Consider the following 15,373-nt stretch of genomic DNA (forward strand, 5'->3'; position numbering starts at 1 on the left):
AGGTTAGGTTAGGTTAGGTTAGGTTAGGTTAGGTTAAAAAAAAATGTCCGTAGGGTTGATTATGTCTTGTAAATGTTTACTAATAACGACCTCCATGTTTCGTTTCTTTCAACTCAAAATCTCCCTCATACTTGAGAGATTTTCGAACGTCAAACCACAGTCAAACTTCAAGACTTCAAACAAATTATTCAAAATCAAGTTGATTGTTGCCAGCCTTCGTGTACACTCGGCAAACTTCGTAGTTCCGAGCCGCTTTGAGCCTTCGTGTTCACTCGGCAAACTTCGTAGCTCCGCCCCCAATCCTCCAGCAATGTGAGAACAGGCGCACCCGAGAGCAAACGGCAAATTTTGGCAGTTGTCAGTTTGGTAATAGTGTTGTAAGTTGCAAGAGTAAAGGCGGGAACACATTATTAAAACCCGACGCGACCCGATGAAACGCGATGCGTGTTGAGTCGAATCAAATGTATTGTTTTCTTATGACCAGAATCACACTATGAACATCCGACGCGACGCCATGCGCGCACACGCCACCCGATCTAGACGTTCCAGGTCGGCGTGTTGCCCATGGTGGGGGTAAACACGCCACCCGACGCGGCCTGCGCAGTATGTTTCTAGACAACACCCGACGCCACGCGTCAGTCGTTCGAGAACTGTCACCAAGCATATACGGAATTTTGGCCAATTTAATATTATTTTTGCATTTATTTAGCGAAATGACCGACGAACAATTAATTGAGTTGGTAAAACGATATATTGTTCTATATGACATGAGTTTAGCTATATACAGGGATCATACTGTGAGAATATCCTGTTCTATATGACATGAGTTTAGCTATATACAGGGATCATACTGTGAGAATATCCTGTTCTATATGACATGAGTTTAGCTATATACAGGTAGCTATATTTAGCTATAGCACGCGACCCGACGAAACGCGATGCGTGTTGAGTCGAATCAAATGTATTGTTTTCTTATGACCAGAATCACACTATGAACATCCGACGCGACGCCATGCGCGCACACGCCACCCGATCTAGACGTGCCAGGTCGGCGTGTTGCCCATGGTGGGGGTAAACACGCCACCCGACGCGGCCTGCGCAGTATGTTTCTAGACAACACCCGACGCCACGCGTCAGTCGTTCGAGAACTGTCACCGAGCATATACGGAATTTTGGCCAATTTAATATTATTTTTGAATTTATTTAGCGAAATGACCGACGAACAATTAATTGAGTTGGTAAAACGATATCCTGTTCTATATGACATGAGTTTAGCTATATACAGGGATCATACTGTGAGAATATCCTGTTCTATATGACATGAGTTTAGCTATATACAGGGATCATACTGTGAGAATATCCTGTTCTATATGACATGAGTTTAGCTATATACAGGGATCATACTGTGAGAAATAATCTTGTGTATGTCCCTTTGAATAAATTCGTGTATTTCTTCAAATTGTGTTTTAGTAACCCGAAAATACATATGAAATCTTTCATTATCTTGAAGTAAGTCTGGATACAGAGTATGATATTCACCACACATACTTCTCTTTTGATTTATTTCATGAACCCAGTAACGCCTAGTTATTCTCTTTTTCTTGAATCGTTTAAGTATCATATATGTACCCATAATTTCCATCAAATCTTCTTCAAAGTCTTCATCTGACTCGTTATTTATTAAATCCATAGTACAAAACCATCCACTTCCACTGCTGTTAGCTAACTGTATTCAGAAATTGCTAGTATGTCGTGGCGTCGCGTGTTGGTAATGTGCACGGTGCACATCGGGTGTCGAGACGTGGCGTCGCGTCGCGTTTTAATAATGTGTTTCCTCCATAATTCAATTATTTAAAAAAATCATTAATGTAGTTCTTACTCTGGTATCCTCAAGTCATGTTTGGTCACCAGGAGGTCTAGCACGGCCATATTGATAACTAAGCAATATGTTAAACTTATAATTTTAATAGAGGAACGTGTTTCTTTTTTCTTTGAGAAACCATTGAAACATATGACTTTCCTCTTGTTTTGGAGGTTAAGTATGCAAAATTTCATCAATCTCGGAATAAAAATGAAGATTTGTGTAATAATCAAACAAACGCCGCCCACCCGGTGGCCGCCACAGACAATGTTTTTTATATAAATAACAATAAAGATGGATTATACAACCTTTTGTATTTTTTAAAACTTTATGTGTCTTCACTTTCCATTATCGCAATTCTTATAAATATCATAAAAATTACATTTAATTTTTTTTAGATAATTATTTAAACTGAAAAGGTATAAAAATAATTTTATTAAAAAACGTGACATTAAAAATAATTAATTTATTTATCAACTTGTATAATAACATAACACTTTTATTACAGAAAGACATTGTTTCATGGTTGAACCTCCTCAATATATAAATGATAATTTTGGAATGGTTGTGTAAAGGATTTTTTTTCTAAAACAAAGATTTATTCATTTTTAAAAGGCCTAGTATGATTAATTATTAAAACACCTATTTTCCACATTATCAAGTTGACTTATGTTGTTTTTATTAAAGGCTTAGGTAAGTATTAAAGAAATAAACAATCTTGTAATTTAAAATAATAATTCATACAAGAAATGGCAGACATTTTTTTTTATTATTCACAAGCATAAAATTAAAACTATTATATTTTACTGTCATTTAAAAATGTTATTAAAATAATATATGTACAAGTAAACACTAATTATTAAACATTTACAAAAAAAAATTGTCAAATGAACAGAATATTATATGATTTATTTAATTATTAAATTCATAAATTAACTATGGCAGTTTGATATACTTCATAAAATTACTTCTGTGTTACATTTTTTTCGTATTTACATCAAATCTAACAATAATAAAATTAACAATTTATGTCAAATAAAAAAATACAAGTGTTACCTATCAAACATGTGTTCTAGTATTAAAATATAAATGATTATTTTTCAGAATACGAAATAAACCTTATTATAATCAAAGTGTAATAATATGTTTGTTAGCATTGTAAAAATAATTTCCAAAAAATTGTAATTAAATGTACATGTGGTACCTACACAAATTTTATTAAAATATATATACGTATCGTTTCTGGCACTCTGAAATGTATTGTTTTCATAATCTTACGCATGTTGGATACACATTGTTACTAAGCTTTATAATATAAAATTTATATTTTTTAAATCAAATACCCTTTTCAAGTACCTACCTAGACAGCCGCACTTTCGCACGGTTACCCTTTATATAGCCACTTCATAACATCGGCTAACCAAATATTTTTACAGTATTTTCGATATTATTAATATTTTCCTTAGTCTCTAGTCTCATCTTGCAAATGAGCAAAATTTCATTAAAATAGGTAGGTACTCGAGAGTTGGACATATTAACATATATGTAATAAAATACCCTTCTGACAATTTTTTAACAGATCTGCATAACTGACCCTAAGATGGCGCCGAGCACTTTACAAACATTGAAAAAACAGTATTTTCTTTTACCACCTTTTTCTATTCAATTATGACAGCAATTTAAAAAGTTGTCATTGCTTTTACGGCACAGCGTCTCTTTCTATTTGATGAAAACGATTTTATTTATGTTTGGAATTCGATGCCCGCCATATCAGAGCATCGCTATCACACATTACGAAGGTATAGCTGAATTTTAACATTAATTATTCAATAGTATTAGCATTAGTGTCATAAAAGGAGGTGTCGCGAATAGATTAACGCAGGCAGGTGTCAGCTATTCTAGTTTTGTCAATAGGATGAGCGTTGATCAGAAATTAGAATGACAAGCCAATGTCACGGAAACAAGCTCATTCAAAATATCCGCAATAGCCAATAGCCATTTTGCACACGCGATTGATTTCATTAAATTTAATGTAACCCAATTTCGCGATGTACCATGCCGTTGATCAAAGTTCAAGGAACTTTCTAGCAGTTTTTTCCGGATTCGAATCTCCTTATGAAAGTAGTTTGTTAGAATAAGAACGCTCTAAGCAAATAATGCTTGAATTAATTTTAACACCAAGAACATTGTATCACCAAGGTAACTTGTAAAACGAAACCACGAATTTTGACGTTTAACAAAATCTAAGAATGGAATAGGATGTTAAAAAAATTGCTTGAAAGCGAGTCTTTTAATTATATTGGAAGGTAGGTACCTGTTTTACGCGGCAAAAGAAAGTGTGCACTTTGCATTTTTCAAAGTGACACATCGGATGCGCGTAAATTCTTGCCAGCTTTCTGGAATTAATAAGTGAGCCGGTTTTTGTTTATCCAAGGTTTTGCCTTCCGAATGTATCGTTACAGTTTAGTGAAGCAATTGGGAGAAAAAATATTCATAGAAAATATGCGTAGGAATCTAGATACTAAGGAACCAAAATAATGGCCAATTAGTTGTAAAGTTAGTTATTTGATATGTGTCCTAAACAGTTATACAAGAAAGTGAAGGCGAAACAATTATACGCCATCATTATTACCATTATACATTTTTGAAATCCAATAAAAGTGAAATTGGAGTTCTTCAGAATAAACACCGAACAAATAAGTAGCAAATTTCGACACAATATTCAAGGCACATTGTACAAATTCAAAACCGACTCTCACTTACAATTAAGCATTCTTGAATATGCAATGTATTCTGCACCAGATTCAAAGCACTAAATTCTGGACATACTAAAATAATAATATACTTGCGACGAACATGGGTCAAGAACATTGACCTTAGCATTGACTCCACAGCACGTAGACAGACTCAGGACCTTATTAATAATTCGGTACACATATTATGCTTGTTTCGGTAATATTAAATTTGTTGGTGTCTTCAGAATGGTGCTACGGTGGCCATACCCACGCGTGTACGGGCCACTGGCTCTGCGTAGCTGTGCCTTGCTCTAGCGTCACGCCTGGGACGTTCTGCCTCTGCGTAGGACCGTCTGACTGGATCCCATTCCCCCCTGTCCACTCCTACTCTCCCGGGAGCTTCTTGACTCCTGTCGTACCTATCGTCTACAGGTGGTGCTCTACCCATTCTTCCAGATTCTATCTGTCTCTGTCTCTCTTCCAGAAGCTCTATTCTTCCGTCTCTGACCGGTTCCTTTTTGATGGGTCTTTCAACAGGTTCGCTTTTGATTCTGGGTTCTGGTTCGCGTCTTCTAGGCGCTTCGATATGCTGGACGTACCTGATCTCTTCAAACTGCTTCTCACTCTCAACTCCTTCATCATCGCTTCTTGAGTCGTGTTTGTTATAACGGTTGTCGAAGTACTTGTCGTTGCGTTCTCCTTTGTACTCGAAAAATCTTTTTTCTAGTTGCGGAGTCCTTTCTCTGGAATCTCTGGCTGGTCTGGGTTCTTCTACAGGTTTGGCATCGCGGAACTCTCTGGAATACTTGAAATCTCTGGGTTCTTTGTATTCTCTGACATCTCTTGGTTCTTTAAATTCTCTGACGTCCCTTGGTTCTTTGAATTCTCTCCCTTCTCTAGGGTCTCTAACTTCCTTGTAATCTCTTTCTCTTAGATCTTTTATATTTCTTGGGTCAGCAATTTCCCTGCTGTATCGTGGATCCCTAACATCCTTGTGTTCTTTATAGTCTCTACTTTCCCTATAGTCTCTGCTTTCTCTAACCTCTCTATTATCTCTAACTTCTCTGTATTCTCGTTCATCTCTTATAGGCCTTTGATCTCTGAGTTCACGCATGTCCATAGGATCTCTTAAGTCACGACTACCCCTTTCGAAGTGACGTGAATCCCTGAAATCTCTTACTTCTTTGACATCTCTTCCTCTGCTAAGATCTCTTTCATCTCTACCATTTCCCCACCTATCTCTATGGTCAGGTCTTGCAACAGCCCTAGGCATTTCTGGTCGTCTTTCGATAAAATCTTCATCTTCATCATCCCACTTGGATCGCCTTTCATTCTGAAGTTTAAGTTCTGAAGGAGTGAGAGGTCCTCGTGACAAGATATTGTTAAGATTTCGTCTCATTTGTGCGCGTTTTTCGATTTCTTCGTTTAGTTTCTCCCTCTCAAGGTTCATGAACTTTTCTTTGGCCACGTGGAAGCGATCTTTAGGAGAGACGGATCCAGCAGCTCTCAGAAGCGGTTTGGTGGGGGACGGAGAACGGGGGCGGCGCGGTGGCGAAAGGGAAACATCATATCCCTCGTGCATCATGTAGGCGGTGCTCTCTCCCCAATCTTCCTCTGTAACAATGGAAACGAAAAACTATTAGAATTCATTAAGACATTGGTATTTTTAGCATCCATTTTGAGAGATGAGAAAGATGACCTAACAATACACAGTTGAATATTATTTGATATTTATAAGTTCAGAACCAAAATGTCTTATACTTTTTAATTCCTTCGCTCAAACGTAAAAGCCGTGATTTTCCTTACACTCGCATCAAATGGATACAAACAAATTCATTCAAATTTAGAAGGGAATTTACTTTTTTTTAAAGAAAGACAAACATTCCCTGGTTACGAATAACCTGACAATATTTTAAAAGCTCGTACTACCACCACAGTAAGCGGAAAATGCTGCTTGATGAAGACTTAGCCAGTCGAGGATTTGAACTCACGACGCCTGGGTGGGATCCAGACGCGATGCCAACTCAGCCAATGACCGTTCAAATTTTTACTTACAAAAAGCGTTAATAATCTTATTTACGAAGCTGGGGTTTTCCTTATAATATCAATAACAAATATTATTATGTGAACAAGTTTTAGATTGAATTGCTCATCAAACAGCAAGTCAGTTTCGCAGAATGTTAATAGAAACCATTCAAGTCTATTTACATTCGTGTTATTTATCTAAATAGCTGTAAAATCAAGGCATGTCAATGATAAAATCACAATCGTGGCATTATATATTTGTGTTCACACGTCTTTCGACGCCACATCCCGTTTCTGATAGACATGTTAGATGGATTCAAACGATACACAATTTTGATGCCTGGTTAGTAAAATACTTAACATTTAAACAGGGCCGGAGCCGAAACAACATCTTTGGCCCGAGGCAAAGAGTGTAAAACGTTTAATATTATTTCGTAAAATAATACATACGATCCTCAATAACTCTATAAATATGAAATCATTTAATGATAATGACAATAATTTTTATAAAAATTAAGGAGTGCCATTTATGGAAACGACGTAACCTACATTAATTTCTTTATTTTATGACTTTCCTTAGCAAATACATTTGCTTTTTTATGCTCGGCTTGAGAGATATTTACGTTAAACATTAATTGCATTTTAAAGCCATTTTTCATCAGCCATTATAGGTTCATACTTATGTTATGTCTCTGCCTTAGTATGCAGATTTTGGTGTTGGGAACTCTTTGTAAAAAGTAAAAGGTGCTACTTATAATTGTGTTTATTTAAGTTAAAATAAATAGGTCTGGATTTAGCTACACTGTTCATTACCCGAGGGTTGGTAATTCTCTGCTTGGAGAAGCTTGTTCCCTGTCACTATAACTTCACAAGCATCTGTTACACTCTAGCGACATCTGACGGACTCTATAGTAAGCTTTATGACTAGCGCCATCTATCGCTTAAATACTCTACCTTACATCACACAAAATAAAATAGGCGTAAATTTTTGACGTTTTAACCATTTTTAACTTTTATTAACTATTAGAACTACTAGAATCTTTAAGAACATGAGTTAATATGTATAAAAAGATAACAAACACATAAAATACGCATGATATATGTTGTAGTTCCAAATGTACCAAGTTTTTTGCAATTCGTTGTTAGGCACCATTGACGATGTAACGAAGGGCTCAAGTTTATGCTTTTTATTGATATTATTATAATTTTGATTCCTAGCGCCGCCCTGTACGATGTTGCGCCTGGTTAACCATCCACCTGCACATACACCAGATCCGACTCTGTTATATCTAACTTAACACATCTTAACACAAACAGGCAACAGTCACAGGTGTTCAAAAATCTAATTGAAGATTCGCTATCAGAGCGATTGCCTTCCATTCCGTAGGCCAGATTAAATTATAAAACATCGTTTATTTGCGGTGAATTAGAAAAGTTGCGGAAGCAATCCATTGAATGTCACATTTGCCAATTGCCGCACCTAATAAGTGAATTCAAACACCTGGTTCTTACATAAGACATCATCAGTTTCTTTACACTTTTGAGTTTTGTTGCGTAACCCGTATGATTGTATGATAGAATCATGATGTCATAGAATGCTTCAATGCATCTTGAAATTAAGCAAACAATTCCCGTTTCGAGCATTACTTAATACAGTAAAAACAAGCGGATTTAAGAATTATTATATAAATTCCTTATTATTATTCAAATAAGTGTATGTTGAAAATCCACTTAATTTTTAAGTAGCTACTTTTTATGCACGGATATTGGATATTGAAGATTATTTAGTTAATTTATTAGTCTTGCAAATATTTGTTTTTAAAATAAACATTAAACCATAGACATATGAATATTAGGTAGACCTGCCCTAAGTGATTAAAAGCGTATTATCCCCACTCCCCATACCGGTTCCATTGAGCCGGCTGGGCTCGCGTACGGCCTCAAGTGATATTTGAAAACGTGACGTCATCATTCTTGTGCGAACTATGGTCGAGGCATCATCGGTTCATTTTACGAAATAACACGGCAAAATGTTTACTTGTACTATGAAAACTGGTAAAAATAGATGCGAAAAAAGAGAATAAACCCAATTGTCGTATTACATTCCATATATAAGCATTATTTTATTTTATTTTAAGCATATTCACATCGTATAATATGAATCAGTTGTTACTATCACATCGAGAAACGTCTGGACGCGAAACACAAAGCTGGTTGGTTGCTGGGAAGTAAATTATGAACATTTATAAAAGTGTCTTAACTAAATACTCTGAAACTAACTACGACTCTGAATATAGAAGCTGCCTTACTTTGCCGAATTTGGACTTCGCAAATTTGTTCATAACGTGGCGAGTAATTTGCGCTCCCATGTAAAAATGTCTATTCATTCAAAGCAGATTTTACTTTTAAGAAGTAAATGGTGATATTATAATGCGAGATGCCTATTTACTGTCAGATTGATTTATTGACGAATCACAGTCATCTTCACTCCCTTCGTTCTTCAACAGTTGATTTTACCCCTCGCCTTTATCTTCTCGTCTATTAATTCCTATGTCTGTGCATTAAACAGTTTTATCACCAATATTACGTAATCAATGTAAGCAGTTACTTTTAGCAAGTAATTGATATGTGCTTCCTAAGAAAATTTAATTCATTTAAGAAACAATTTTTCACAGAAAAACAATCATTTGCTGTATTAAGAATAACCTGAAAAAAACTAAATCTCTCTACTTCCACAATAACTGTAATTGTAGCACGTTCAATGATGGAGAACAATATAAAACTTGAAAGTTAAGACTTTTTTTAATAATTTTTGTGCGACAGATTAATCATTCATAATACAAGTTTTTTTTTTAAATGGTGATTTCGATGGCACCATCCCTCTTGTTATGCTATGCTGTGCTAGAACATCTGTACTGTCGTGTGGCATCTTGAACAAATCGTGGCGATGACTGCGACTTTTAGGCACGTATAAGCTACAGCTTTCCAAGAGGCATGGCTCTATTTCCAAGGAGTTATACAATATATTAAAAAAATAAATAACATTAGCTCCTCACAGGAGGCCCCGAGGAAAATTATTTTCCCTGTCATCTTTGAGGATGCTGTATGGGTTATTTTTAACGAAAGGAAGGAGAAGAAGGTCTGTGAAGGAAAAAGGTGTGAGGGGTTGGTAGGAATTAGAATCAGTGTGACCAGGAGTGACGGACGTATAAATCCACACCTCCCACTGCAGTGCAAGGCGATGGGTCGAGAGAGTCCTGCTGGAGAGGTCAAAAAGTCTCCTTCAACCACTCTCTCCTAATCCTGCCCGCCACGCAGTAGGTTGGCAGATCCATTCACCGCCAAAATAAAAACTCCACCCCATGAAACCGGGCACCTTTCCTAAGTCACCAAACGTAGCGAACCACTTGGGGTAACCTTTGGCAGAGGTGTTAGTTATCCAATAAATGGTTCCCGTGGTGGCGGTACCGATACCCGCCTCCCAAATAGAATACATCAAGATTTACATAACGTTTGGTTTCTATGCTAAATCTTTTCGTTGACTCAAGTAATTCCATGTGGTGCATGAAACTCGGATAAGATCCATGCGTCCGCATATAGACATAACTGAGAATCTTTTTCTGGAATTCTTCCAGATATATACATACACCACTAGCATACTTCCAGCTCACTCAGTTTTATAGTCACACGTAGATTAATGCGAATGATAAACAAAAGGGAAACGGTGAAGGTAGTTGACATGATGCACGACCTGATCCCCTGATCTCTAAAGAGTGAGATTCTCTCGGAAGATGAGAAGAAGTTACAGCTGTGTTCAGTTAAGATCTGTCCCCTTTACCTCGACAGGTCTCTCGGATTCTACTTCTCTAGTCCGTCCTTTCTCTACTTTCTAAGACAACTACTTCAGTGTACAACCAATTATTAACAGTCAATAAATAGACAATATACCCGATGCCGGGAAGATTAATTAAAGGCATATATAAAAAAATGTTACGGAATGATTGAACAAATAATCGGATGAAAGTGGGTCAGAATTATTTTGAAGTAGGAGAAATTATTGAATTCCTATTACTTGAAAAATGTTGATAGGCTTGAGGAATTGCAAAGGAAAAAAGAGGGAAGAGGAAAATTATGAAGTACCTGGCGTTCGAAATAGGTTTTATAAATTTAATTTCTGTATTATAATTTCGACATTTTCAGAAGAAATTGATTATTTAAATAGTGCAAAATAAATTCGCTATCCGTGTCGGTCTGTTCTTCTAAACTACGACAAAGGATGATGGATTTTTCACAATAATTAAAAGAATTTCTTCCGGAAGGTTTATATATAATACATGTAAATTATATTTTTAGAAAGTAGAGAAAAGTCGATGTTTTGTAATCAAGTCGTAAAGAAAATATTTTCGGGCGTTTACATTGCTAACTCTGGCTAAACCTTACGCGATACATCAAATTACTGTACTACGGAATTTTATATCTTAAACAGGCCTACAGAAAAGTCCGCGACGGTATATGTCTATCGGATAAGGATAGCAACACCGGTTACACGTCAGCTACTATAAATATGAATGAGATTTAGAATAATTTCTTAGTCCTCCTCACAAGAAGATCCTGTGCTGAGGGGCTCTAGGTTTTGGGAGAGGGTTTTCAGCCTATGGTTCATCTTCATGGTTCGGGAATGGTTGTTTTTCAGTCAGTTATTTTTTCGATAATTCTTTAAGCCAAGATTTGATACCTATAGTTATTTTTGGTTTTAATTTGTTTGACACTGAGTGGAAGTTTATTACATAACTTTACATCTAAAAAAACATTGTTAAAATGATTTCACATACACGGCTAAAACCTTTTTAACCAAACAACGTTTCGATATTGATTGGCGATCTTTCACCTGGGTGATATTGAGATTATCTTCCATTGTGGAGATGGTGAGTTGATTATGTTTACAAATGATACTTTGTAACGTAATGGGTAAGAATGCGATGGATAAAACGTGAAAGTGTGTATGCATTTATTGTGTTCCCACAAACAGTTCTCCAACTCGTCGTGGAAGGAGATTATAAATAATTGGTTCTTTGTGATAAATCAGGGATTTATTAATACTTCGCGTATTACAATGGTGACTCGATAGTCGACCTAACTAGAAGCTCGCTAAATGGGATCTGGGAACAGTAAGTTTGTCTGGGAGCATTCTCACTGGCCCTGGTGACTACTGACTACTTGCTGCCATCTTACGGACTTTCAAGCAAGCTTTTTGCACTGCCCTCTATGAGTGCATCTGTGAAGCTCTTAACTAACTCACTAGTCAACAGTATTTATTGATGTAAATGTCACATTAAGTTAGATAATGTTTCACTATCTTTCAAATGTTTAGGTTCTATAAATTTAAACAAGCGATTGTTCCATACATTTATGCAAATTTGCCATAGTATGCCATGAATCGCTCGATTGGCTACAGATAAATCAGAATAAAGAGATTATTGCTAATGTAGTGGTTTACTGCAGGCGGATGATTCGAACTAATACATTCAAACGCACGCTTTTTAAAACGTTTTGCCTATATGATCTCGACAATATTTTTACTGATTCAGTTACAAAGTGACTCAATACGCTAAATTTAAAATTTCACATAACAGAGCGGCAATAATATAAAGAACGTCTTCATACTGCCAGCGCTGGGCGGTAACTAAATACCAAAGCGTGAAACCCTTAGTAGACGGCATAGAGTTTATTTCACAATGGCAAATTCAATGGTTACCCTCCCCGAAAATCGATCAATATTCGTGTAAAAATAAACAACGCGAAAATGCATATTTTGTTTCATTTTGTGAAGTTCTGGTACATATATGAAAATTTCCTCCGATAATCGAATAAAAAAATGAATTTCCCACATTATACAATAAAAAAATATCCGAAAATGGGTTTGTAAATGGGATATTTTGCACTAGACAATTTTTTTTAGGCCTAATACTTTATTTTTTTCTAGGCTTATAAAAGGTTTTATCAAAAAAATGATCGTTTGCTGACAAGGCCAAGATGTGTTCTACTTGCAGTATTTAATTGAAGCATCTGTAGTATTTCCAAGCAATCAAATTTTCAAACCAAAAACATCTGATTTTGCATTACTTGGTATTGAATCGCCTTAATATGTAATACAGAAATTACTTTTGTTTTTGGACAAGAAAACGTTTGGAGTATTATGACTTATGTGGCTTCCAATTTGATGATACTTTAATTAAAAATACTTTTCTGCTGACGTAAGGAACATTGATAAACCAAGGATTGAGTTTTAATCATTTTTGAGGATGCAGACGACCAAAGCGTCATGGTGTATTTTTAGACGAAATGTTATTTCTCATTTCAACAACACAAAACTGGTAAGTCGGGTTTTGTGTAAAATATTCATTGCAAATTGCAAACAGGAATGTTATATTATAATATGTTCATCAAGAACGGTGCTTTAGATGTGAAAATGTTTCGAATAAAAGTGTGTTTAGAGGTTAATAATAGAATGTATGTAACTTGTAAGACTTGATCTTTAACCTTCGTAAAATGACCTCTCTGAAATTATTCTACTAAAAAAACATCCAGACAAAAGAAGTTTTGTTTGTGTTCTTATGTGACATCACCAAATAGAATTCTATTGAATAGCTAAACGGAGAAAATGAGATAAAAACAGGATAGCATGCCGTTTCCGAATAAACTTTTAGTACATTCATAATGTTTCGGAGCATGTTGTGTTTGTCCTGATAATGCACGATGACGAAAGACCAATATATAAGAATTTTTATGACCTCGTGTTTCGACATCGTCATAACCCATTATAGTTTATTAGGAAACCTTCATTAATTCGATAAAGGCATGCAGTCTAGCTTTTAACCGGAATACGATTAATTTAAATAGATTCATAATAAATTAGCAATATTTTTTATCAGTAAGTTTTTTCCGTGCAGAAATATGTCAAAGAAAGCGATGCCAGTAGTCCACAATAGAGTTTTGATAACAACTATAATGTGTATCTAAGTTAGGCATGAGAATTATGATGGTAGGTAGTACGGAATAGTAAAAACAAGTACGACTGTGAAAAAGATTTAGACAGAGTCGATTCAAAAATTTAGTAATATAGACGATTGAACGAAAAAGGGAGTGCCCGAGGAATAGGAACTTAAGAGGAAGCTACAAGCCAAAAATGTGTATATTCTTGGTATACCTTTTATATCTCATTATGTAATAATATGTTGTTTTCTCCTTACGTGACACATGGGTCAAAGAAATGATTTCATTTTAAATATATCGACAGTTATCTTTGGTTGTAATAAGTTCTAGAAAGTTAAAACGTTAACCTTTCGTAAACAACAAGATCAAGTTACTAAAAATGAAGTTCCTTAATATATACGTGTTATAATATTGATGCTATAAAGATAGGATAATCGAGTTATTACATTGATGCCGCTTGGACCTAATGGAAAAATCGTGTAAATTATTGTATTGGTTAAAAAATATTACGATACGAAGTTTTTGATGATTTCTAATACTCAAGAGATCAACTGAAAATAGTGGTGTTTCTGTCTGATGTGCCCGAAATAAGGTCAATTTTATCTTACTTCGGGTGATATTAAATAAAGAAAAATCATTCTGGAATTAAGGTTTCCAGCCTGACCAGTCATTGATGTTTTCCCACAACAAAATAATAAATAAACATTTTTTGCCACTGAATTCAGGGTTTTCCAATAAGAGGTGTTATTTTGAATAGCCCTCTATTTCGGTAGATGTTACTTTTAAAGCTGAAATTATTAAAATTCACTTGAGTGAATCAAATGCAAATCATCTTGAGTGATGAGGCCCATTTCCACCTCGGTGGCTTCGTCAACAAACAAAATTGTCTCATCTGGGGCTCGGAAAACTCAAGAGTTATTGTTGAAAAGCCTCTCTATCCTCAACGTGTGACTGTTTGGTGCGGTTTATGGTCCGGCGGAGTCATTGGACCTTACTTTTTTGAAAATGAGGCTGTAGCAACAGTTACGGTGAATGGATTGCGCTATCGAGAGATGATTAATGATTTTTTATGGCCGGAATTGGATGGTATTGATCTGGACAACGTTCACTTTCAACAAGACGGCGCTACGTGCCACACAAGCAACGAAACCATTGATATTTTACGATTGAATATCAAAATAACACCTCTTATTAGAAAACCCGTTAGATTGTGGCAAGCGAACATAGCAGCAACCTTACAATAGAATACCTTCTATTGGCGGCTCGTCTACCAAGAGCAGACGTGAGGATTGGCGTTATAGCTAGCTGGAACCAATACATTCTGTTCCTTACTGCCGAGATTACAAGGTGCTTCACCTTCACCTTCTCGTTAAAATATCAAAATGAAATTATTAAGGCGATGCACTACGTCGTGTAATATTTTAAATTGAGCCCCTATCAATAACAACCCTTACGTAGATGGCGATAAGGTTTAAATTCCCGCTTAACACCATCCGCGTCTTTTGATTTATGCAAGAAAAAAAACATGGCCAAAAATTGCCTTTTATTTTATTTTGTGGATGTTCAGGCATAAATATTTAATTTTTTTCCGATCATTTTATAAATAACTTAATTTGCCACATCATACAATAAAATCATAACCCAAAAAGGGTTTGTAAGAAGGAGATTTTGAACTTTAAAGCAGTTTTCATAGGCATTATACATTATTTTTTCTTGGCTTATAAAAATACTTATCTAAAAAATACTCGATTATTTTAAA

The 15,373-nt window shown here is 35.5% G+C and overlaps 1 protein-coding gene across 2 annotated transcripts in view; it reads right to left on the bottom strand.

Moving 5' to 3' along the window:
* Nucleotides 1-2,670: 2,670 nt before the first annotated feature.
* The window catches only part of LOC149413143 (uncharacterized), a 98,185-nt gene continuing 85,482 nt past the window's right edge, over nt 2,671-15,373 (bottom strand). The window contains exon 4 of one of the 2 annotated variants that reach the window (XM_089645028.1): nt 2,671-6,210. In XM_089645028.1, the coding sequence (XP_089501154.1) occupies nt 4,838-6,210 (1,373 nt within the window). In that variant the 3' untranslated portion in view covers nt 2,671-4,837. The remainder of the gene's footprint in view (nt 6,211-15,373) is intronic. The other variant, XM_089645027.1, reaches the window with a different exon arrangement.

This window comes from Hesperophylax consimilis, chromosome 22 (genome assembly GCF_061612785.1).
Source record: "Hesperophylax consimilis isolate HC1 chromosome 22, BYU_Hcon_1.0, whole genome shotgun sequence".
Taxonomy (NCBI): domain Eukaryota; kingdom Metazoa; phylum Arthropoda; class Insecta; order Trichoptera; family Limnephilidae; genus Hesperophylax; species Hesperophylax consimilis.